At 36.7% G+C, this 24,271-nt stretch overlaps 1 protein-coding gene across 5 annotated transcripts in view; it reads left to right on the top strand.

Moving 5' to 3' along the window:
* The window catches only part of LOC131947753 (titin), a gene marked incomplete at its 5' end in the record, with an annotated part of 410,194 nt that overhangs the window by 232,792 nt on the left and 153,131 nt on the right, over positions 1-24,271 (top strand). For all 5 annotated transcript variants that reach the window (XM_059309048.1, XM_059309047.1, XM_059309046.1 and 2 more), the window contains 17 exon segments: positions 11,750-11,922; positions 12,426-12,480; positions 13,084-13,202; positions 14,038-14,241; positions 14,690-14,816; positions 15,377-15,552; positions 15,917-16,170; positions 16,508-16,631; positions 17,225-17,366; positions 17,979-18,154; positions 18,507-18,710; positions 19,345-19,531; positions 20,175-20,245; positions 21,730-21,786; positions 22,817-23,032; positions 23,218-23,341; positions 23,888-24,063. In XM_059309048.1, the coding sequence (XP_059165031.1) occupies positions 11,750-11,922; positions 12,426-12,480; positions 13,084-13,202; positions 14,038-14,241; positions 14,690-14,816; positions 15,377-15,552; positions 15,917-16,170; positions 16,508-16,631; positions 17,225-17,366; positions 17,979-18,154; positions 18,507-18,710; positions 19,345-19,531; positions 20,175-20,245; positions 21,730-21,786; positions 22,817-23,032; positions 23,218-23,341; positions 23,888-24,063 (2,585 nt within the window).

Here is a 24,271-nt window from a genome sequence, read left to right as displayed (position 1 = left end):
TAGCTTTTTGATTGTGGGAACTTAGTGTGATTTGTTTGGGATGTCTTAAGCGAATGTAACCGCCGATTAAAGTTGTTTGGAAATTGTGATTGGCTTTCTGTTTCTCGTGTTTTGCCAGAGCATCATTCTGTCTTTCTGTTTCTGCAAGAGTTTGCCCAGAACCCAATTCTGTCGTCCTTTTCCCTTCCAACTTAAATACAGACTCCGGAAGTTGTAAACATGCGCATGTGCAACGACAAGTGGCGCAGAATCGTCTAACAGGAAGCGCCCTTCTGGTGCAGACCGAGCCACGGTTCTACATCACGTTGTGCACCCAGTGTGTCGAGAAGCAGAAGCTCCCCCCCCCCACTTCCCCTCCCTGAAGACCTTTGGCTCCATCCAGGTACCCAGCAAAGGGCACCCTCCTGTTTCATGCGGGCAGGAGCATGTTATAAAACTCACGTCTCCACACGGTTGTATGCGCTCACCATCCGTTTACACAATCCTCACAGCAGGTGTGGAGTGTACTCATACACAAACATCACACCTCCCCCCTCCATCCCCTAAATACTACTTTATTATAAGCTACCTCCACCCTCACTCCTCCCCCCTCCGATGACCTTTGATTTCCAGTGCTCAGGTCTAGTCACGTGATGTCAAACCCTCCCCACCCCCTTCCACCTGGGGGTACAGTGAGGTCCCGGGAAGGTGATCTCCTTTTGCCCGTGGTTTCAGAGACCGACTGGATAATTTCTTTCGGAGATGTTCGTCATTAATTCGTTTGTGTGAATTAGCTGTTGCTTGTGTAGCCACTGCACGCTGGTAGTTCTGCTTCTTTAGGTGCTGCACATGTCGTGTTGGCCGCTCTAGCTTTGTGTTATAGTTGTGTTAATAGACTGTGTTTCGTGTTTGATGTAGCACTTGCTGAGCAGTGAGTTTTTCATATCTCTTTTCATTCATTAGGCTTACATTTTCAAGTCATGTAAATACTTCTGAAAGGCCATCGTTTGATGAATTTATATAAATGCCATCTGGATACATGTTATAAAAACCATCTTTTTAAGTAATGTAAACGCCATTGAATGTACATAAGCGCTATTTACTCATCTAGTGAAATAGAAAAAAGTTGTTTAAACAATATGTCACGTCATGTAATAATATACCCGTCTCGTCTTTTAAAAAAAAATACAAAGCACAGCATCTAATTAATGAGTTTACATTGCCGTCTAATTAAACACTGAGTTTGATCTTAACTTGTTAACAAAATTTCTTTTCACCTTATGATTTCCACTTTAAGATATACTATCTGGGATCAATTATTTCCAACAAAGTTGTAGGTATCTGTCCCAACCAACCTCTAGTTATCTTGTTTCACCTCTACGATTCCATAGCTTAGCGTCTGACTGAATTGCCTCCCATGTTTCTGGGGGCACTAAAGTAGCTGAAATAAAAATACGGCTAGGACATGGAACCATCTTTAACTAAGTCTATTTAACGGAAACGTTTATAATAGGACTAATAAATCGGTAGGGTTGCCTCATTTTGATAACTATCAGGATTACAGTAAAGGGTTATGGTAAATTTATCTTGGAAATCTTTCAATGGCTTGGCGAATCAGCTAATTTTTTTTCTGTATACCTGTCAGCTGGCAACGCCACGCTTTTGCTGACGTCAGACGGCTGTAGACGCAACTTTACTGACGTCACGGCGAAAGAAAAATAATAGTTGATCCAATCTTTCTATCTGTCGTCTGTTCTCATTTCTGATTAGGCCCGATGAGAACAGTTTCTGTGTTTTCTGATTGTCAGCTCTCATGTGTTAGGTAGACAGTAGCAGTTTGTTTCTCTTCTAATGGCCGCCATCTCTCACCCGATGCCGAACGATGAGTTCACTGTGACAAAAAAAAAATTGAACTACTTGGCAAAATAGTCTCGTAAAATTATTTGTTAGCAGCTGCTGATGTGTTTAAAACGATCTCTCTTTTTTTTTTATTGCTAGCTGCTTGGCAACCCTAAGCTTTCTGATAAAAAAAATTATGTGTGTAACTAAGTTATTTAAATTACAAATTTCAAGTTAAAAACATTGCTGGGCGACTTTGAACTTCTAATTCTTTCACTTTGTTCAACTAATCCTTTCTTACCTCCCTTGGCATAAAGATCCGATTCTCTTGAAAATGAAACAAACTCGCAGATTACGCTTTAGTGGATCGTTTTGAATTAATATTTATTGGTTTTTAGGAAAATAATATCCTACTATGCTATTATATATTTTAGAAAGATAACATTTAAACTAAATATTACATTTTAGCATCATTTTAAAAAGGCATTTTAAGGTTAAAACTCTGTTTCTGTGGATGTAATTTCAAAAATCTAAATACTAATTAAATTCATAAGCATAATTTATACAGAAATCGATTATAAGAATATTTGACTTTACATAGGTGTACACATTTGGAAAAATTGGCAATTTCGTCGAAAATTGACATATCCTCGAGCGCCTACCCCTTAAATCAGAAAATCATCCTATAATTAATGTGTGTCACCTAGCTGCCTGTATACTGTGTCTGCTCGGCTTTATAAACCCAGAACAAGACGTGTTTTGTACCCCCGGGATTAATGGCTCCAGCCCAAGATGGAATCAACTGTGACACGCATTTAACTTTCGAGTTTCTGACATTGGTGTCTGTGTTGGGCGCAGGTTTAGCTCTTACATGCAGCGTATCCACGCTCATTGTCGATTAACCAACGTTCAAACTGAGGATATAATATATTTAGGTTCAAAGGTTACATGCAGCGTATCCACGCTCACTGTCGATTGAACAACTTTCTAAGGGAGGATATAATATATTTAAGTTCAAAGGTTGTTTGTATTCGTTTTTCTTCTATTTCGGATTTTTGTAGCAAGGGAAGCAGAACTGTCTAGGATGACAATCCAGTACAGGTTTGTGAAGAATTATTTATGGATATTTGTGTGTGTGTGTGTTCTAATATATTGATACACCGCCAAATGTAGATTTTTTTTTTGGATAATTCATTTTTTGTGGTTGTCTAATATATTTGTCGACGCCCACCCTTTACACTTCAATAGATTTTTGTGTTGTTGACAAATCACTACAAAGGTATTTTTTTAACCTGAAACTTTTATCATTGATTTGTTTTTCCCCGTCGTTTTTATGCTGTTGCTTTTGAAAACGCGTTACTCGGCATTTAAAGTGTGCGTGTACGTATGGTATCTTTCATTCAGCCGTATGTATTTTTAATCAGCCTACACGTTTTCCAATGGGAATGTCAGATTTCTTAGCTCACATCTATACTTACCTATGCCCCATCTCTACCGATGTTTTTATCTTCGTGTTCCTTATATCATTTGACCTTTACTCGCTGGCGCCCTAGTGTTGTTATATGTTACGGGCGATTTTGTGTTCTACGTCATTGGCATCTTGTGTTCTACGTCATTGGCGCAGAAGGGTAGCTGACAGTTGTCGGGGCAATATCAGCCTTAAAAATAAATTGTATTCCATTTGCATGCCGATGTTGTGGCTTTTGTACGCTTGTTTATCCTAATTAAAGAACTATGTTAAATTTCAATTTGTTCACTATACAATACAATACCCTGACTCGCCACTCAATATAGTTCAGTAATTCTTGCGTTTTTATATCATTTGGCAAACTACGGTATATTATGGAAGGGGGAGGTAGGGTGCTCAGTTCATCAAACTGTTTTATAAGTTTTATCGTACCAAAGATCTAGGTAGATGTGAGGGTGGGGTGTGGGTGGGTATTAGTGTGGGAGTCGTGCACATCACACGGTGCTAACGTAATAATAATTCCTCTCTACCTGCGGTTGCTAGGGGTAACGGAACATTACACCTGCGGCACCGTAGATTAGAGCCGTCGGTGTCGGGTGCATTTGTCTTTACCTGCAGAGGCAGGTAAAAGGGGGAACAAGAAACAAAGCTTGGGGGGATCAAATAGCCCCGTGCCGCCTTCAGCAAATCTCGGTGTAAAACTGGCTCAGGTAAAGCCTTACCCCGTTTTGATTGCTTTTGTAAAGGTTACTTCCCTTTACTATATGTATAGGTTATTTCCCTTTACATGTTGTTTTGGTTATTTCCCTTAACATGTTGTGTGGTGGCTAGAGTCAGGAGTGGGTTCGGATCCCTTTTAGTTGTACACTTTATTGTCCACAAGTATCGCGTTGAGATTATAAAACATAGAAATAATGCTATGGTTATTACATGCGTGTATCATTGCTTAAGTCCTGACGGTGCGTCAGCTCAGAGATCAATCCCCAGCTAAAATATTTAGCACACAAGTGACCGATTTGTCATAATTTCGACGTATTGTCTACCACGTTCCAAATTTAATTAATTTTTGTATTTGAAACCTTCTTTTTTCTGTTTTAATTTTTTTTAAACATTTCGTATTGTCAGTTGCTGTTGTTTCTGTTTGTCTGTTAAGTTGAATGCTGCTTAACTGTAACACGCGTTCATATAGAACTAATATAAGTAGAACTACTTCAAGTAGATACAATTAAAATGCCATAAGTGTTTTGTTGGCTTTCAATTGTTAAAGTTCTCCTATACTTGCCGTTTTAAAAACAGTAATGCATTTTTTAAAAACCATTTCCCAATACTTAATTCGTGTTCAGCTTATTAAAAATAAAAGTCTTGGCATTTAGAATCTATATTAAAATGTACACATTTCAGCACGGTAAAAAAAAACCAACAGCAAGAGTTGTATGTTTGAGTTGTTGATTCACTAGTTCCCGTGTACTCTTCACGTGTTTGTTTGCACACGTCTGAAGGTGTAATAGACTTTCTAGTAGGTTCTTTCACTGACAGTGGTGCTGGCAGCGTCCCAAGGGAAAGAACTCAATAATTTTTTTTTATCGCTCACTTGTTGACGCCGTTTCAACACACGTCTATGAAAAATAAGTGCTTTTAAATCTTTTTCAGAAATCTTACATTTTTAAAAAAAGTTTATCGTTCATGTTGCCCTTTAGATAAGTTGTGTATGTATGTGGGGCTTGATCGACGGCTGGTCTGCTTGTTGTTTATAGGTCGCTGAAGGTATTGGTTTGTTTCCAGGAAATACGTATACATATATAAATAAATAAATAAATAAATATATATATATATATATATATATATATATATATATATATATATATATATATATATATATATATATATATATATATATATATATATATATATATATATATAACAATTTGAATGTCTCAATGCTCACAATTTGAATGTCACAACTAGAAACACATTTATAGAAAGATTTTTTATTTATTTCATAAGAGATTACAACAATTGTTTTAGTGTGTTACAACCTACACCTAGCCAACACACAGCCCAGTTGAAATAATTATAATCGCCCTAACGATGTTTTATATTCAGCGATATCAAACGGTGATACCTTTAAAGTTGCGATATATCAAACGATGATATCTTTAATGCATTAACTAAGCTCAATGTTAAGCGATATTTAGCTGCAATGACTAGAATGCCCTAACGAAGCTCCATGTTGAGCGATATCTAGCTGTAATGGTTGTAAAGATGTTTCATTTGGTTCGTGTTTCATGAAAGCTATTTATTAATCGCGGGAAGAGAAACAACACAAGTAGAAGCAGATGTTGTCCTGGCTTCACTGATCAAATTTAAAAGAAATAATTTGAATCACATTCTGTAAATAAATTTAAGGCATAGTTGCTCCTGAATGTTTTAGAGATTAACTAAAGTTACACAATCTTAAAGATTAATAGTACAGGGCTGTTGTTTGACCTTTAACCCGTGCATTCGTAAAATATATGTTGGGCTTTGGGATGTGGGTCTTATAAAAAAATTAAAAAATATAAAAACACGCTTTATACTAAGACAGGGACCGGTGACGTCATACCTCCTTTCTTACCTAGGGCGAGTGTGTCATTACTTGGCCGGGTAGTTCCCTGTTGATAAGACAATGGTCTAGAGATCAGAAGATACGAGACATGCGTGTGTCTGTCTGTGTGTGTGTTTATGTGTGTGTGTGTGTGGTGTGTGTGTGTGTGTGTGTGTGTCATTGCTTGGCCGGGTAGTTTCCTGTTGATAAGACAATGGTCTAGAGATCAGAAGATACGAGACATGCGTGTGTCTGTCTGTGTGTGTGTTTATGTGTGTGTGTGTGTGGTGTGTGTGTGTGTGTGTGTGTGTCATTGCTTGGCCGGGTAGTTTCCTGTTGATAAGACAATGGTCTAGAGATCAGAAGATACGAGACATGCGTGTGTCTGTCTGTGTGTGTGTTTATGTGTGTGTGTGTGTGGTGTGTGTGTGTGTGTGTGTGTGTCATTGCTTGGCCGGGTAGTTTCCTGTTGATAAGACAATGGTCTAGAGATCAGAAGATACGAGACATGTGTGTTTGTGTGTGATCGGTGAGTGAGGAGCAATGAATGAAGTAAGACAGTGAGCAAAAGGGGGGGGGGGGGGGGGGTTATTTCAAGGGAGATAACTTCAGGGGAGATAATAGACGCAGCGCCTGGTAAAACTGCTTACATTTGAAGGTCGTTTCAAAGACATGCTGAAAATTAAAGCCTCTTACATTTTCTTGGTTTAAAGCTGCACGAACGGTTGTAAACTTTATAAAATTACATCATCTCTCACGGATATTTTATGTTTAGAAAAACATATCGTGAAAATCTGTACATGAAATCGTTGATTAAACAGATGTGTGTTTTACTTTATGAAGTGAACCTGTGACCTATCACGCAGGTAGTGTAATGAAAAAACTTCAAATACAATTTTTAAAGCATTAATTGAAATTTTAATTAGCATTTTTCTTCTTAATCTAGCCAAATGATGATTAACCGACTTCCACGCAATCAGATAATTAAACTTAGATTAATAAAAACTTAACCTACGCAAACGAAACAAAAATAATTGATGCGCTTTTACAGAGATGAAATACGATTATTAACAGTGTTTGTTTATTTGTGGGTGCGCAAGTTAGTTTGTATGTTTGGGTAATATTGGGGTATGTAGAGTGGAGAGGTATACAGGAAGATATGAGGGGTGAGGTAAAGAGGGAGATATGAGGGGTGAGGTAAAGAGGTATAGAGGGAGATATGAGGGGTGAGGTAAAGAGGGAGATATGAGGGGTGAGGTAAAGAGGTATAGAGGGAGATATGAAAGGTGAGGTAAAGAGGTATATGGGGAGATATGAGTGGTGAGGTAAAGAGGTATAGAGGGAGATATGAGGGGTGAGGTATAGAGGGAGATATGAGTGGTGAGGTAAAGAGGTATAGAGGGAGATATGAGTGGTGAGGTAAAGAGGTATAGAGGGAGATATGAGTGGTGAGGTAAAGAGGTATAGAGTGAGATATGAGTGGTGAGGTAAAGAGGTATAGAGGGGGATATGAGGGGTGAGGTATAGAGGGAGATATGAGTGGTGAGGTAAAGAGGTATATGGGGAGATATGAGTTGTGAGGTAAAGAGGTATAGAGGGAGATATGAGTGGTGAGGTAAAGAGGTATAGAGGGAGATATGAGTGGTGAGGTAAAGAGGTATAGAGGGGGATATGAGGGGTGAGGTAAAGAGGTATAGATGGGGATATGAGGGGTGAGGTAAAGAGGTATATGGGGAGATATGAGGGGTGAGGTATAGAGGTATAGAGGGAGATATGAGGATCAGACAAGGGGTGATGTTAAGGGAGGTATGAAGATTATCTAAGGGGTGGGGAGATTAAGGGAAGTATGATGATTATATGAGGGGTGGAGAGGTATACAGGGAGGTATGAAAATTAGACGAGGGGTGGTTTAGACAGAGATAATCCCATCCCTATGTTTAATGCGTAGGCGTGGTTGCCCCTGTGAGCTAGCTTGAATCTTTTGGTTTGGCTGCTTCAGCTGGATGTGGTGGGGTTTTACAACAGACATAAAAATGTCATTCGTTTTTTTATCCCGATGGGAGGGTCTGTGTGTGTGTGGAAGAGGAGGGGGTGTTATTTACAAGTTCAAAGTTTATGTGTCAGCAAAAAGAACATACGTTTAAAAAATACGTTTATTGTTCTTTAAACTTCTTATTTAACGACTTGAAATCTGAAATAAAAATTCCCATTTCGGCAGTCTTCTTTTTATCGAAACTCCTTTTGTTTATAAACATTGCTATGTAGTGATCTGGTGAACATTACTTAAGCTATTGATCTATGTCGTGACTAGTACATTAGAAGATGATACACTTCACATACACGAACCTGTGCGCAGGTTCCAAATTAACCAAGGAGCAAATATAGCCAAGAGAATCTCTGAAAATACCCCGGTTAGACGTTAGCCTGTCAGCAAGCAGAGACGCGACATATCTTTAAGATCGGCCTTAAGGTGCACAAGATCGGCCTAACATGCACAACTTTCCCCATTTGCATTGGCTGAGATCTCGCTTGTGTCTCCCTATCTCCATCAAACTATTTTTATTGGTGAATCTTCTTTTTTTTTCCTGCTAGTCTACAATAGACCACATATTTCACGTTTATTTCTGCTTTATCATTACTTATTCTTTAAATCGGCGTATTTTTTTCTTCAAGTTTACGTCGTGTCTAGGTATTCCTTCCACGACAGGTGGGGTCTAGGGGCGGTAACCTTTTTTTTTTTTTTAAATCTCGTCTGCCGCTTGCGTCAAGGTGCAGCTGCAGCATGCGATCTATTTTTGAAAGAGCTCGAAGGTTTTTTTTCTATCTACTCACCTTCACTCCTCTTGCATTCCCGGCATTCATTCTTCTATACTTAGCGCACTGCAGCCTATTTATACACGGACAGCAGACAGGCCCTATACTTCTAGCAACTCAAAAGGATTAGGATCAATCATATATATATGTATATATATATATATATATATATATATATATATAATTTTATATTATATATATATATATATATATATATATATATATATATATATATATATATATATATATATATATATATATATATATATATATATATACTTACACCCGTTGCTTGATCGCGTTTAAGAAATTCTTTAAATTGTCAGGTCACTACAACCCTACATGATAGTGTCTGTCTGGCTTTTCTATAATTAGAGAAGTCACATGCCCAATTTGCCAGGTATTTTGAATACTTTAACCCTGTCAGTTCCAGGTGCGACACTACAGGGGTTAAAGTAAAAAAAAAGTTTATACTACTTTATCAAAGTCTATTTAACCTGTTTATACTGCGTTTTAGTTAAACAATTGTTTTCGTCGCAGAAATATTTCACTTTAGATTACCGCACGCTGTCTCTGAAATAATGATATATTTTTTTTCGTTGAGATGGTGGACGCTAGAAAACATTTGCCGTTAGTTGTCATTGGAAGTTAGCTTGAAACGTGAACTATTGGGGAAATGGAAAAATTACTTCCCTTGAGGATACGTGAAAAACACATTGGATCAGCGTTAGGAAAATCCTTTGGGCTGTGATGTACACATCTTACGCCATTTCACGGATGACTGAAGATGGAGGTGTGTACACAGTGTGTACGCCAGTGTGTACTTCAGTGATCAGGGGCCGGTGATCAATGAAGTGATGCTCCGATGGTATCAATTTAAATTATCCAAGCCAGCAGGATCTTTTGCAGACGAGATAAAAGTTTGTTGGAAGCACTTCAGCAAACGTAGGCGGGACTCAGGCAAGGGAGAGCAGCGGACTCAACTCTGTCGCAGGGGAGTGAATCAGCCAAAAAAAAAGAAAGGTAACTCTGGAATGAGCTGGATAGTTCTGTAGGCGGTGCTGAGGCAGGGAGACGAGGCAAGGGCAAACTGCAGGTTGTTGTTTATTTCAGAGGATACAAATTCCATTTCGTCAAGACGGGAACAAGAGCTATGTTTACTATTTGCGAGCTGTTTACTTGTTGGTGTGAAGATCGTGAGTAGCTTCATTAATGGCGCGGACCTACGAGACGTCAGTGTTGGATTAGAAGTGTGAAAACTATTCTCATTGGAGCGTTTATTGTTTTCTAATTAGTTTTAGAAAATTAATTAGTTCATAAGCAAAATCACCGTCATTAAAACTTATTCGTTCCGAATTTCGTGTTTTTAAATTTAAAACAATATACATTTTGATGTTTTTTATCTTTAAAAATAACAATAGCTTGAAAAATATTATAAAATTAATCTTGATGAATTAAACATAATTTGGTTTAGTTATAGGGCCTGGTGTTTTTTTCTTATATAAATTTTAAAAAGCGTTATTGATAATTAAAACTCAAAAACATCTAAACATAAAGCCAAAGCTAAAATTGGAGTTTTTTGTTTAGTCCAACACATTATCTAAACCTAAAGGTAAATCTATTCCTGGAAGGTACGTCAGCTGTTTAACATGACTCACATAAACCTCGGTCTCCTTTTTTAGAATGGAACCACATCTTTGACATTTATCCCCCCACCTTGATGTAAACGTGATTATATCCCCTTTTTTATATTGAGTAGTGTCCCTTTATTTATACACAACATATTCTTTTCTTCTACAATACTAGTTTCTCTCTGATATTTCGTGCTTGGATTAACATTTCGAGCTTGTGTCTACAAATTCTTACCTAAAAATTCTGTGATAAATTAGAATGACGTTTTAGAGAGTATAAAAACAATGATGATTTAGAGAGTATTGGATGTTCTGAAGTGCGTAAAAAATGGCAACAGTCCAGAGACTGTATCTTCTGTTACCCAACCACAAATGCCCCAACAAGAAGAACTGCCCCTTCCACCCTCCAGAGGAGCAGCTGGAGGAGGAAGAGGCGGAGGTTCAGATCGTCAGCAAGAGGCGAGCCATGTCCCTGGCCTCCCACGAGGATCGGCTCATCTCCGAGCAGCTGCTGGCCGAGAAGTTGGCCAAGATCAACCAGCAGATCGCCACCAGTCTGGTCGAGGGCAACAAGCTCCACTGCCCCAGGAAGACCAGCCACGACATCACCCTGCCGCTTGTGGAGTTAGAGCATCTCAAGTCACAGCACGCCGCCTACGAGGAGTCACTGACTCTCCCTGGTTCCACTAGAGAAGAGTCAGTGGCTAGCGATTATGACTCCACGATGACTCTCGACTCGGGGGTGATGTTTGATTCGTACAGCGACCGGGAGATGGAGGTCGAGGAGGAGTTGCTGCCCTTGATTCAAGAGGAGATAATTATCCCTGATTTCATTGAGCCTAAACAAACCCAGTATGTTGTATGGGGCGAACACTTCTCTGTTGTTTAAACACATAGTTTAGGTGCATAGCTCAAGAACATAGCCCGTACTTGCATCCATACCATCATCTGTACCTGCTTCTATTGTTCATATAATCTCTGTATACGCATAGTTCTAGTCATTTCTGTCCTCTAGTTTTTTGTTCTATTCTCCATTTCTTTCATAAATTGGATTTCACATTATGATTATGGTTTACTACAAAAACATACACAATTAAACAAACCTATATTTACTTCTTAGGTCATACATACACTTGACACATATTCTTACTAAACTAATACTTATAGTGTGCTGTCAACTGTAAATATATATATATATATATATATATATATATATATATATATATATATATATATAATGTTATAGTCTTTCAGTTCATGAGTTTGTTGTTATGTGTTTTGCTACATATTAATCTCCGCCTTCTAAATCTTTGATTATTTTATTTGTTGTTGTTTTTTTTTTGCTCTTTTTTTTTTTATTAATTAAGTTTTAGTGACTGCTGCTACCCCTCAACTGAGCAAGATTAAAGTTTTGAATTTTTTCAAATCTCCCAGGTTGAAGAATGGCGAGACCGTGCCTGAAGATGAGCGCCACCACACGACCTTCAAGGACGGGGAGGCAACTCTCCAGATCAACGTCCTCAGCACAGAGGACGCTGGGACCTACACCTGTCAGGCCGTCAATGACCTGGGGGTGGCAGAGACCAGCGCAGATGTTACAGTTGAAGGTCAGCACGACACCAACCACTTCTCACACTTGTCACATCCACGATTGCTTTATATACTGTTATATATGAAACACATTTGTTTAGCAAAGATCAACCATTAATTATAATGAAAAATATCTATATTATATAGAAAAAAGATGTATTTTATATAGAAAAAAGATGTATTTTACATATATATATATATATATATATATATATATATATATATATATATATATATATATATATATATATATATATATATATATATATATCAGGTGTTCTTTGAAACCTAATATTTTTTCATTAAAAAAAACAAAAGCTAAAATTTAACATCTTAAGTGAACTTTTAAATTCTTAAAATAGTTTACCTCCCTTTCTTAAAAATTCTAATTTTTAGCTTTCTAACCTGAACTTCTAATAACAACATTCCAATTTTAACTTTCCAATTGTAAACCTGGGTTGGGTATATAAGAGTATATTTTATCTGTTGATGTTTTTAAAATGTGTAATGTTGTTTACAGAGGTCAGGCACAGAAGAAAGAGGATGGAAGATGATGAGGCATCAATTAGGTTCATGTGAGTACTTTCATATTTACTTTGTTCAAAAAATATGGAACAACTAGTAAAATGTAAGATAGCCTTCTTGTAGAAATCAGTTAAGCAGCCAGTAGTTGAATGTATTGGGTGTGATTAGTCCTTACATACAACTGCTAAACTGAAACATTGAGTTAGATGCTAGAGTAGGATCTTCTGAGTGCAACTTAACTTGATAAGCACCAGAGTGAAGCTAAGGACAATAAAGGCAATGGATCACGCTATCCCTTCATATGCTGAGCAGAGTTTCTTTTGGGCATCTCTTCAGTGACCGCCCCCCCCCCCCCCCCGAAAGCTTTAAGTGCCCCATATGCCCACCCGAGAGAAAAGTCTGAAAGAAACAATGATGAGGTCACAGAAATAGGTGACCTCTACTTCATTTGCCCTACTGACCTTTAGGTCTGATAGGGTAACCAAAATACATTATACCGGGCACCCTGTTAGTTTTGTGTAATATTCTTAGATCTATCACACTTGACCTGTATGCATGTAATCTGTGTGTTCTATGTGTATGAAACCACAATCTGTCATACGTATGCTATGTGTATGAAAGCACAATCTGTCATACGTATGCTGTGTCCCCAGGCGTCCGGCCCATGAGTATGACATGACCATGCTGGACACCAACATAGCACCTGAGTTCACCCTGCCTCTCATTGACCAGTCCAGAGCTGTTGGGGATGAGGTGACCTTCACAGTAACAGGTACAGTTTATTTAAACAGGTCTTTGTGTTTGTATGAAAGGAAACCAGTGGTGTCATTAATTTAAATCTATATACATTATGTCATCGTACATATAACATATGCTAAAAAATTATTATTTTTTTGTATATGTATAAATGAAACTATTTAATTATGTCAATATAAATAGTGCAATATTTTGATGTTGAAATGAATGTCACATGTACACTTTAGTCACCTCTGTTTTTAAATCAAAATTTACACAAACTTTCAAATGAAATTGAATAAATTTAAAAAGATCAAGCTAATAGCTACTAAAATATATCCTAGAGATTTTTATCATTAACTACTTCTGTCCTGCTGTATTTGGGCACACTTAATAAGGGCCCTTTGGGCATCTGATGGAGCAATGCTAAATATTAATACTATATATATTAAACATATTATTAAACATATTAGTAATTTGATATATTAATATGCAAAATATTAACACTTTAACTACATTCAATTTTATGGCGTAACAGAATATTTCATGTAACATTTCAAGTAGTCGTATAATATTGAAGCTATATTTAGCCTTGTTTATGGATCAAGAGTTTTTTACATCAAGATTTTAAACCAAGAGTAATGAACCTTTAGATTGAATTTGAAGAATTGTGCAATTTAGTTAATAAGTCATGAGTTTTACTTGAGTTGTCTACCTTAGAGGTTTTGTATCAAGAGTTGCCTAACTTTGTTTTGTTGGCCAAGAGTTCTTTACCCTAAGATTGTATATCAGGAGACTTGTGTAGTGTTTAGATTTGATACCAACTTTGTAAGAGTTGAATCAACTCAACCTAGAGTTGCCTACCATTTCAGTGACCTGCCGACCCGAGCCAGATGTCACGTGGTACTTTGGCAGCGAGAAAGTCCTGAGATCCAGCAGAATTTCATTCCATCACGAGAAGGGGGTCTACCGCATGACCATCCTCAACCTCAACCTCAAAGACGCCGGAGAGTGGAAGTGCCAGGCCATCAACGCCTATGGCGAGGCCTGGTGCTCTTGTGACCTAAAAATAATCGGTCAGTCGTTAAGTTAATTACCTTTTATACTGTTAAAGTGTGTTTTGTGACTAAATATCTTCAGCTGCAATCTTGTGTTATACTGTAGCTAAGCCAAATATCTGTATTTTATTCAACATTTTTTATTGAGTTTTAATTTCTAGTCTTAAGTACAAGTTGTTGTAAGATATTGTAACGATAGTAAATGATAAATGATGACGTAATATTTTATTTTAAAGTTATGTTAGCTTAGAATATTATTTTAAAATTTATCTTGAATATTTTAATTTAATTTAAATTAAATGTGTACAATACAGTTTAAAACTTCTTTGTTATCCTACTGCTATTCCTCTGGTTTTATTTAATTTTATGTCAATCATTTTGTTCAAAGTTGATCTCTCTAGCTTTAGTTGTACAATATTTTCTGTGAGTTGCTTTGCTAAACGTGAATTGTTCTATCTCCGTGTAGAGCACATTCCAGAAGGTCACGTCAAGCCCAGGTTTGTCAGGGAGCTGGAGTACATGACCGTCACCCAGGGCAGTCTGGTCAGGCTCGAGTGTGCTGTCACTGGCCAGCCCAAACCTCAGATTAAATGGTTAGTGGTCACTTTTTGACTGGTTAAATTAGGGTGTCACTTTTTGACTGGTTAAATTAGGGTGTCACTTTTTGACTGGTTAGCTTATGGTTAGTGGTCACTTTTTGACTGGTTAACTTTGGGTTAGTGGTCACTTTTTGACTGGTTAACTTAGGTTTGGTCACTTTTTGACTGGTTAACTTTGGGTTAGTGGTCACTTTTAGTGGTCACTTTTTGACTGGTTAACTTAGGGTTAGTGGTCACTTTTAGTGGTCACTTTTTGACTGGTTAACTTTGGGTTAGTGGTCACTTTTTGACTGGTTAACTTAGGGTTAATGGTCACTTTTTGACTGGTTAACTTTGGGTTAGTGGTCACTTTTTGACTGGTTAAATTACAGTTAGTCACTTCTTTACTTTATTGGTTAACTGCTTTACTTTTTTACATACATGTTTAGGTCTTTGTTTTAATAATTATTGTTATATGCATTTTTGTTATTTGTATTTAATGATTCATTATTAGATCATTATTTGAAACATTTCAAAATAATTTATGACATCCACACTTGTTATTGTGCTCTTAGGTACAAAGATCGTCTGAGGATTGACTCCGATGCCCACTACAAGATCCGATCCTATGAAGATGGCACCGCTACTGTGGTGATTGAGGGCGTCAATGTTGAAGATGCTGGCGCCTACATGTGTGTGGCAGAAAATGATGCAGGATCAACTTCCACTGAGGCCAGGATACGTGTACAGAGTAAGTTGTTGTTGTAGGGTAGCCTGGTAGCTTAAGTAAGTTTTTGTTGTAGTGTATGTTAGGGTATCCTGATAGCTTAAGTAAGTTGTTGTTGTAGTCTCTTGTAGGGTAGCTTGGTAGCTTAAGTAAGTCTATGTGAGGGTAGCCTTATAGCTTAGGTAAGTCTATGTCAGGGTAGCCTTATAGCTTAAGTAAGTCTATGTCAGGTTAGCCATATAGCTTAAGTAAGGTGTGTAATAAACCATTCCTATGTCCACACTTGACCAAATGTCATTGAAATTCATCCTGTCATTTGACCAAATGTCATCACAACTTGTCCTGTCACATGACCAAATGTCACCCAATGTCATGCTGTCACTTGCAGAGATCTACGAGGAGAGACCCACACAGGACATGACCACCTCACGTTTGGAGGGTCTCCCCAGGCCAGAGGACGCGCCTTACCTGAAGTACCGCACCCTGGTTCCACCTGACTTCACAGCCAAGCTGAAGAACAAAACAGCGCCAGAGGGCAGCACTGTCAGGCTGAGCTGCTCCGTCACTGGAGTTCCAGCACCCGCGGTCAAGTGGCTGAGAGATGGTCAGGAGATCTTTGATGGTCATGATTACACCATGAGGGTGAGTGTGTTATGGGATACACTGTGAGTGTACGTGTGTGCTTATGTATGTTTTTATACATGTGTGAGTACACTATTTATATACATTTGTGTGTGTATGTTGTTATGAATATGTGCATTCCTGTAGGTGGATGTACATATGTGATTACCTGTGTGTGTTTATTTATGAGTTTGTGTGTATGTATGTAGTCTACATATGTGTACATATAATGTATCCCAAGCTTAGCTCTAACCCAGACATAGTTGTATCTCTTTCTAAATTAATGCAATATTTTTTTACTTTGAATTTTGATATGCTACAAATAAAGTGCTGAAGACCAAACGTATTTCCCTTTCAGAACAACTACGGCCTCCTGTCTTTGGAGATTGTTTACGCCAAACAATCCCTGGCAGGCAAATACACAGTCGAGGCCTCTAACAGTGAGGGGTCTGTCTCATGCTCATGTACCCTCGATGTTGAATGTAAGTGTCCTGCATTTTTCTCATGCTCATGTACCCTCGATGTTGAATGTAAGAGTCCTGTATTCTTGTATGCTTGCATTAAAAACATGATAAAATCATTCTAGCTGCACAAGAGATTTATTTAAATGAAAGTCGAAAGTCAGATGAAGTAGAGTTCACCTGTTTCTTTGACCTAACGTATGAAGGGATAGTGTGGCCAGTGAAGTGCTTGGTTAACTTTACTTTGTCAAACTTGAGCCTGGTATTTATTGGTTGGACAGAAAAATGTTCAACAGATTGAAGTCAGGGAACCAAACTTGAGACTTTTAGGTTCGCAGTTGTGTGCTCCAGCACTTTACCATGCTATTCCCAAAGTCTGATAGAAATAAGTGGCTCACACCATTATCCTTTATTACAAAGTAAAAGTAAAACAAGTTAAGTACCTTATCTGAACCTAAAAAACAATACAGTAAATAAAACAATGCATCTGTTTCTGTGAAGTAAATGTGCGGATATCACTATAATCAGCTTAGCTTAATTTTTTAAGTTGGCTACACAATGGGATATAATGTAACAACAGGAAGTGGTTGTTTAACTTGTGTTTCCTATCTCAGGTGAAGAAGAGGCCTCCAGCATAGAGCTAGACTTCCTGAGACCAAAGTTCTTGAAACAGATTGAAGAGCTCTATGTCAATGAAGGGGAAGATGCCACCTTCACATGTATTGCTACTGGCAAGCCAATGCCTGCCTTCAAATGGTGAGTGGGGACTTGATTTTGTCTGGGTTTGTAGTTAGCCATCATTGTATACAAGGGTACATTATGATAAAATATTAGGATACTGTTGAGTTGGGTTTAATGTTTTTCACATTACATTCATCACATATTACTGGGACTATTAAAAAAGCTATTGAGCTTTGGGGAAGGGTAATTCTGCAAACATTTTGGTTTGACTCTTTAATGTTTTATAATATACTGACTTCTTACATCATGTAATCAAAGATTGATCAATTGATACCAGATCACAAGTCAATGTACAATATATATATACTCAAGTAAACATAATGATATGGGACAGTGTGGCCTAGCAGTAGAGAGCTAGACTGTTAACCCAAAAGTCCCTGAGTCCACTCTGATGGGTATCTACATCTTGTTAGGGAAAAAAGGCGGCTGGGCATAGTGTTGATTGCACTATCTCTTCATTTGCCGAGGTCTCTGAAGCATTGAACTCTACTTTATCTGCCCCATGCATGTGTCTTGGGTACAAACGGGAAACGATGATGAAACAATGATAATTGTGCTGACACTTCGTATGGATCTGTCAGTTTTCTTGTCTCTGAAACCCTCATGTTTAATTTTTAATTTCTCCAGGCAACGCGATGTGATCAACATCACCGCTGGCAAGAATGTTGAGTCTGAGTGGGACAACCAAGGCCACGCCCACCTGACCTTGAAAAACGTCAAGCCCTCAGATGGTGGTCTCTACTACTGTGTGGCCTACTCCCGGTCAGGTCGGGCCAAATGCTCCGCCTACCTCCATGTCAAAGGTAAGTCCACTCCTGTATGTCTGGATTGGTTTTTTTTGTTTCATTAATTTATTCAAAATGTAGGTTTAGGATCTGAAATCTTGGTTCATAACACTGCAACATTTCCTAATAATTCATGTAAGTTAATCATTAACATTTGTTGTATAATATGCACCAAAAGAAAAAGAAATTGCTGTTAATTGAACATCTGGGTTATTATAAGACAAATTAAAAATTTCAGGAAATAGCATACATTTTTATAAAAACTATTCTACTTACACTATAAAATAAGCATGGCTCAAGTCAAACAGAGTACTTAAAACAAATCTTGATTGTTTTGGCTCATTCTCACATTGTTTTCTTCCCCCACCAGCTAAATCCCCCTCCCCCGTCAGCACCAAAGAAACAGCTGAATATGCCAGGGCCAGCTATAGAGAGGTGAGATCCTCTGAGAGAGGATTTGCTAACCTGGGCTCACCCCCCACCCTGGCCCTCATGTTGCCCAACTCATTGGACGTTGTTGTTGGGGAGAGGCTCAAGTTGGACTGTTCCGTACAGGGATTCCCAGTCCCACTTGGTAAGTCACAGACAAATATACAGGGGTTCTCAAATTCTCGTGGTAAGTCACAGACATAATACAGGGGTTCCCAGTCCCTCTAAGTCACAGACAATATACAGGGGTTCCCAGTCCCTCTTGGTAAGTCACAGACAATATACAGGGGTTCCCAGTCCCACTTGGTAAGTCACAGACAATATACAGGGGTTCTCAAATCATCGTGGTAAGTCACAGACAATATACAGGGGTTCCCAGTTCCTTTTGGTAAGTCACAGACAATATACAGGGGTTCCCAGTTCCTTTTGGTAAGTCACAGACAATATACAGGGGTTCTCAGTCCCTCTTGATACGTCACAGATATGGTTTTATTTCCAATTTTTTAACAAGTATTGTTGATCTACCCATGTTTATAAGTTCTTATAATATCTTTGATCCAAATTTAAGTGTGAGTAAATAGTTCACATAAACAAAAAAAAAAACAACCATTACAAGCTTAAAAAAACATTAAGACTACAGATTTTGAATTATGGGGCTAAGAAGTTCCTTTTATGTTTTTATATAATGTCACATAAATATCTGGTTTAAACAAATTCAGTTACTAAATAAGAAAATATTTGAATGAAATCATAAACATGTTTTTTTTAACGTGCTTCAGTGACTTGGCATAAGGGAGACAGAGAGCTCATGTATAGCCAGCGCCATCGCATCATCCTGTGTGGAACTCTCCATACCATGGAGATTCCTCAAACCATGACCATAGACAAGGGAGAGTACATCGTCAGGGCAACCAACATCTACGGAACCATTGAAACCTCTTGTCATGTCAACATCTTGCCTCAGGGGTAGGCACATTCAAATCTTTTTTTTTTAACTTAATGTCTTAAATCAGTGGTAGCACATATTTCATTCAAATTTTATTTTTTCACCTGTACATCTTAAATCCTAGGTAGGCACAGAGTTCATTCAAATCTTCTTTTTAATTTTTTTTTTAAACTTAATGTCTTGAATGAGTGGTAGGTACATAGTTCATTCCAATTTTATTTTATTCCTTTAACTTAATATCTGAAGTCAGGTATAGGTACATAGTTCATTAACATTTCATTTTACGTTTTGCCTAAATATCTAACCACAAAGGTAGGAACATACTTTTTAAACCCTTTTCTCATGTGCTTTTTTTTCAAAATTTTTTATTGTTTCTTTTTGATGACTCTAAAATTAGCCATTTTGTTTCACAAATCCTTTTACTAGACCTACCCCCCCCCTCCCAATTTTTTCCATAAAATGTTCATAAAAATACATAAAGAGACAACTTTAGCTAATATTTCCTATCTAAAACACAGCAGTATTTAAGAAAAGCTAACATGTTTGCTGATATTGTGTGTTTGTATACAGATCTAAAGTTGCTGTACCACCAGACTCTAAAATACAGCAGTATTTAAGAAAAGCTAACATGTTTGCTGATGTTGTGTGTTTACTTGTATACAGATCTAAAGTTGCTGTACCACCAGACTACAGACGTGAGGCAATGCGAGATGCTGCTAGAATGAACTTACAAGGTGAGGAAATCTCTCTCATTTTGTTAGGATTTGATCTTAGGCAGTAACTAAAAATATATTCCTACTTGTAGTCTGGAGTATTTAAAAAATTCAGTCTCCTCAGCAATGTTGGCATCAATATTTAGCTTATAAAAATTAAAGAGTAGTCTCGACCCGCTTCCATGCATTATAAATAATTTGTTTATTTGTATTATAAATTTTATTGCCTAATATTTTTTCATTGCGACCATTTTCTGTAATAAGTTACCCAAAAATTAAATTTAGTGCACTTTTATTTTCTCTTGACTACATCATTTGGGGTATATTTTTTTTAAAATATGTACGAGTGTGCAGTTTGATCCTTTGTAGTAAATTACCATTTAGAACTTGAAAATATATTGACTCAGTTGTGAGTCTACTATATTAATTCCCCTTTATGGATCACTTCCCTTGATTTACGATGTAGAAATTGTAGTTTGTATGGTAGAATCTCTTCTTTTACTCTTTTTTTTGTGTGTATGTATGGTACATGCTGCGTTTTGTGTACAATTTTGTGCTTTTGGTACTCTGCTTTGTTTTTTTGCCAAGTCTAATTTGAATTTTTTATTGTTTGATTTAAATCTGTTAAATATTGGAATTAAATATAGAGTTTATTGTAAGCTTATTAAAGAGGTTTTCTCTGGGAAGGGGAGTAAGTTTGGTTGGAAAGGATACTCCAGAGGCTTAGCGATGGGGGGGGGGGGGTACATATGTCCCTGGGCGCCGACCATAAGGGCGCCAAAATAAGCTCATTTTAGCTGATATTTTGAATTATAAATATAAAAAATATAGGGGGGGGGCGCCAAATTGAAAGTTTGTCCCCGGGCGCAGGGAGGGGTCGCTACACCTCTGGGATACTCTTTTTCTAAAGAAAGCAAAACTATCCTTTTAGCAGCTAAAAATAGTAAAATTGCAAAGAAAAATAAATAAAATAAAGAATGACTGCAATAGAGAAAATAAACACTAAATGAAATAAAAATAGTTCAGTTATTGTTGTTGACAAGAGCATTTATCAGGGATTCACTCAGCTTACTGAATAAAATAATTGTATAGTATAAGAGCTTAAATTTTAAAAACACTGATCACAAGGATGAAGAAGTTGTGAAGAAGATAAGATTATTTTGTACGTTGTAACATGTTAGTTATATTGTCCCTCATAACCTTTGTCTATTCTTGCTTCCTAAATCCAACCTTGCTACATACAGAGAACCCATATAACATTCCATTTTATACAATTTAAAATGTATAAACAATACACCATGTTGTTTCTACCATGTATGTTGATGTTGTAGTTTTTACATTCCATTAATTTGTCAAAGACTTTTAATTTCTTAAAATCATTTTCACACCACCGAAAAAGATTCTGCTTAAAAAAAAAACTTTATTTCAATGCATGTTTTCTCTCATCCCTCCATTCCACCCACCACCCCCATCTCTTGCATGCTATGATGCTGATGGTGTTACAGACATAGACGAAGAATGTGGAAGAGAAGCTGTGGGTTCGGCACACAGACGACCACAAGGTACACTTCTGTGGTGACATTAATGTCATACTGTTGTTCTAGGAAGTGGCACTTGTTGAAGTGGTTCTAAGCACATCTGCACTTATTGACAATACTACCAATTATTTTTCTGTAGCATGCACATTGTGTTTTTCTTCTAATATTATTTTTAAAATACACAATTTTTAATCAATGATCATTTTAAAACAATTGATATTGTCTGTAAGCACTTATAATTTACATTTATATATCATTCATATTAGTCAACTAGTTTGTTGGAAATAGTTACAACTATATTTAGTATCTATGTTGTTTTAAAATTAAATTATGTTGAAACTGTTTAAGTTATTTTTGCCTGACAAATTAAAAAAAAAACAAATTTGAAAAATTGTCCAAATAAAATATTTGAACTAAAAACTATTTTTAATATTTAACAAAAAAATGAATTTTTTCACTAACAAAAATTTAATTTGAAGATTTATACTGATAAATTTGATGTATTTTTAACAATGCTATTTTTTTCAAGTCAAAATTAACTACATAATCCTAATTGTTTTTATCACAATTTTGAGTTTTATTTTGTGCACACAGAAATGATGTTTAAAAACTGACTCTTAATATCAGTTGCTACAATACTAAAGTTATTTGAAATCTAAAGTGGCCTGATAAACTGTTGACAGTTGCCAAAATAAAGTGTAGACACAGTTGCCAGATTGCTGAGCACATAAAACTATTTACTACATTTTTACCAGGCTCCTTTAGAGAAAAATGAGAGGTTTTTGTTTGCAAAATTAATGTTTTTATATTATTCATGATTTAACAATAAATATTTGTTACAACTACAACTTTTTTTATGTAAAAATAAAAATTGATAATTATTATTAAACTATTTTTTTAAAATGAATTATTTTTATAATTTATGAACTGTAAAAAAATTGATTTCATTATTATTTTTTGTTTACATTGCAACTTACCACAGGTAGCACTAAATTTGTTGTTATAATTTGATGTGTCAATGCAGCTTATAAACATAAAATTTTCTCCCTTGCAGCACCTTTCTTCATCAAACATTTGCCCAAAACAATTGACGTCATGCAAGGCGTTGATGTCAGGTTGGACTGCATCCTGCGTCGCGGCATTGAGCTGATCAGATGGTCCACTTCACCTGATGTTGAGAGAACAAAGAAAGACCTTGCTGATGAGGGCTACCATGGAGATTTCATTCCCATGAGTAAGAGCTCTCAAGACAAGGAGGAAAGAAAATCAGGTACTTTTGTTTTTTATACCTACCAGATAGAACAATGTCACTAATTGTTTTGTTTTTTATTTAAATCTGTATGCAGTCTTTAATGTATGAACAGACCAAGTCCAAATTTTCATGTAAGTGTGTAACCACTGTACAAAAACAATGTGATACCAAAGAGTATGACATCAATGTGTGAACATTTTCAGACCGCGACAGTAGACTGGAACACCCCCTCTTCTTGACCACACCCCAGGATCTGGAACGTCCAGTTGGAAGTGAGGCTGTGTTTGAGTGTACCAGCTCTGGCAATCCTGAGCCTGAAATCAAATGGTAAGTCTATAAACTTTATCTCTTACATCAAATGGTAAGTCAAAAAACGTTTGTACCTCTAACATCAAATGGTAAGTCTAAAAACTTTATCTCTTACATCAAATGGTAAGTCTAAAAACTTTATCTCTTACATCAAATGGTAAGTCTAGAAATTTGTGTATCTCTTACATCAAATGGTAAGTCTAAAAACGTGTGTACCTCTTACATCAAATGGTAAGTCAAAAACTTTATCTCTGACATAAAATGGTAAGTCTAAAAACTTGTGTACCTCTTACATGAAATGGAAAGTCTAAAAACTTTATCTCTTACATCAAATGGAAAGTCTAAAAACTTTTATATCTCCTACATCAAATGGTAAGATAAAAAAATTATTTTTTAAATTTTATATTGCACTTTCTTCTCTACCAGGGTTAATTAAGTCATAAAATTAATGATTCAGACAACACATAACCAAATATATTATGTCTTTTTATGTATTAATGACGTAATTATATTATGCCATCTATTAATTTTTAACACCCCCCCCCCCCCCCGGCACAATTCTAGGTACAAAGATGGCAGATTACTGATAGCTACAGGATCAGTACAAATGACCACAATAGGAAACAAACATAAGTTGAAACTAAAATCCATCTTAAGATCCGATCAAGGTGAATATGAGTGCAAGGCCAAATCTATCGCAGGGACAAAGACTTGTGGGGCTGTCTTAACGGTGGTTGATGGTAAATATTTTCTTTTCTCTTCAAGCTGCACTTCTGGTTTTTATTTACTGCTAAAAAAAATGTAACAACATAAGCTTTAAGATCGATTGAAAATAATTGTAAATTCTAATTATTTAGACTGCTAAATCTTTATGCTAAAATAACCCATAGTTAATTGAATAGTTGAAACCATTTTGAGTGTTGAGTTAAAATTTAAGAAAAATTTTCT

This window comes from Physella acuta, unplaced genomic scaffold, assembly GCF_028476545.2.
Source record: "Physella acuta isolate Inbredline_101_S28 unplaced genomic scaffold, ASM2847654v3 ptg000606l, whole genome shotgun sequence".
NCBI lineage: Eukaryota > Metazoa > Mollusca > Gastropoda > Physidae > Physella > Physella acuta.
The sequence above is the reverse complement of the archived record's forward strand: the minus strand, read 5'-3'. Positions and strand labels throughout refer to the sequence as shown.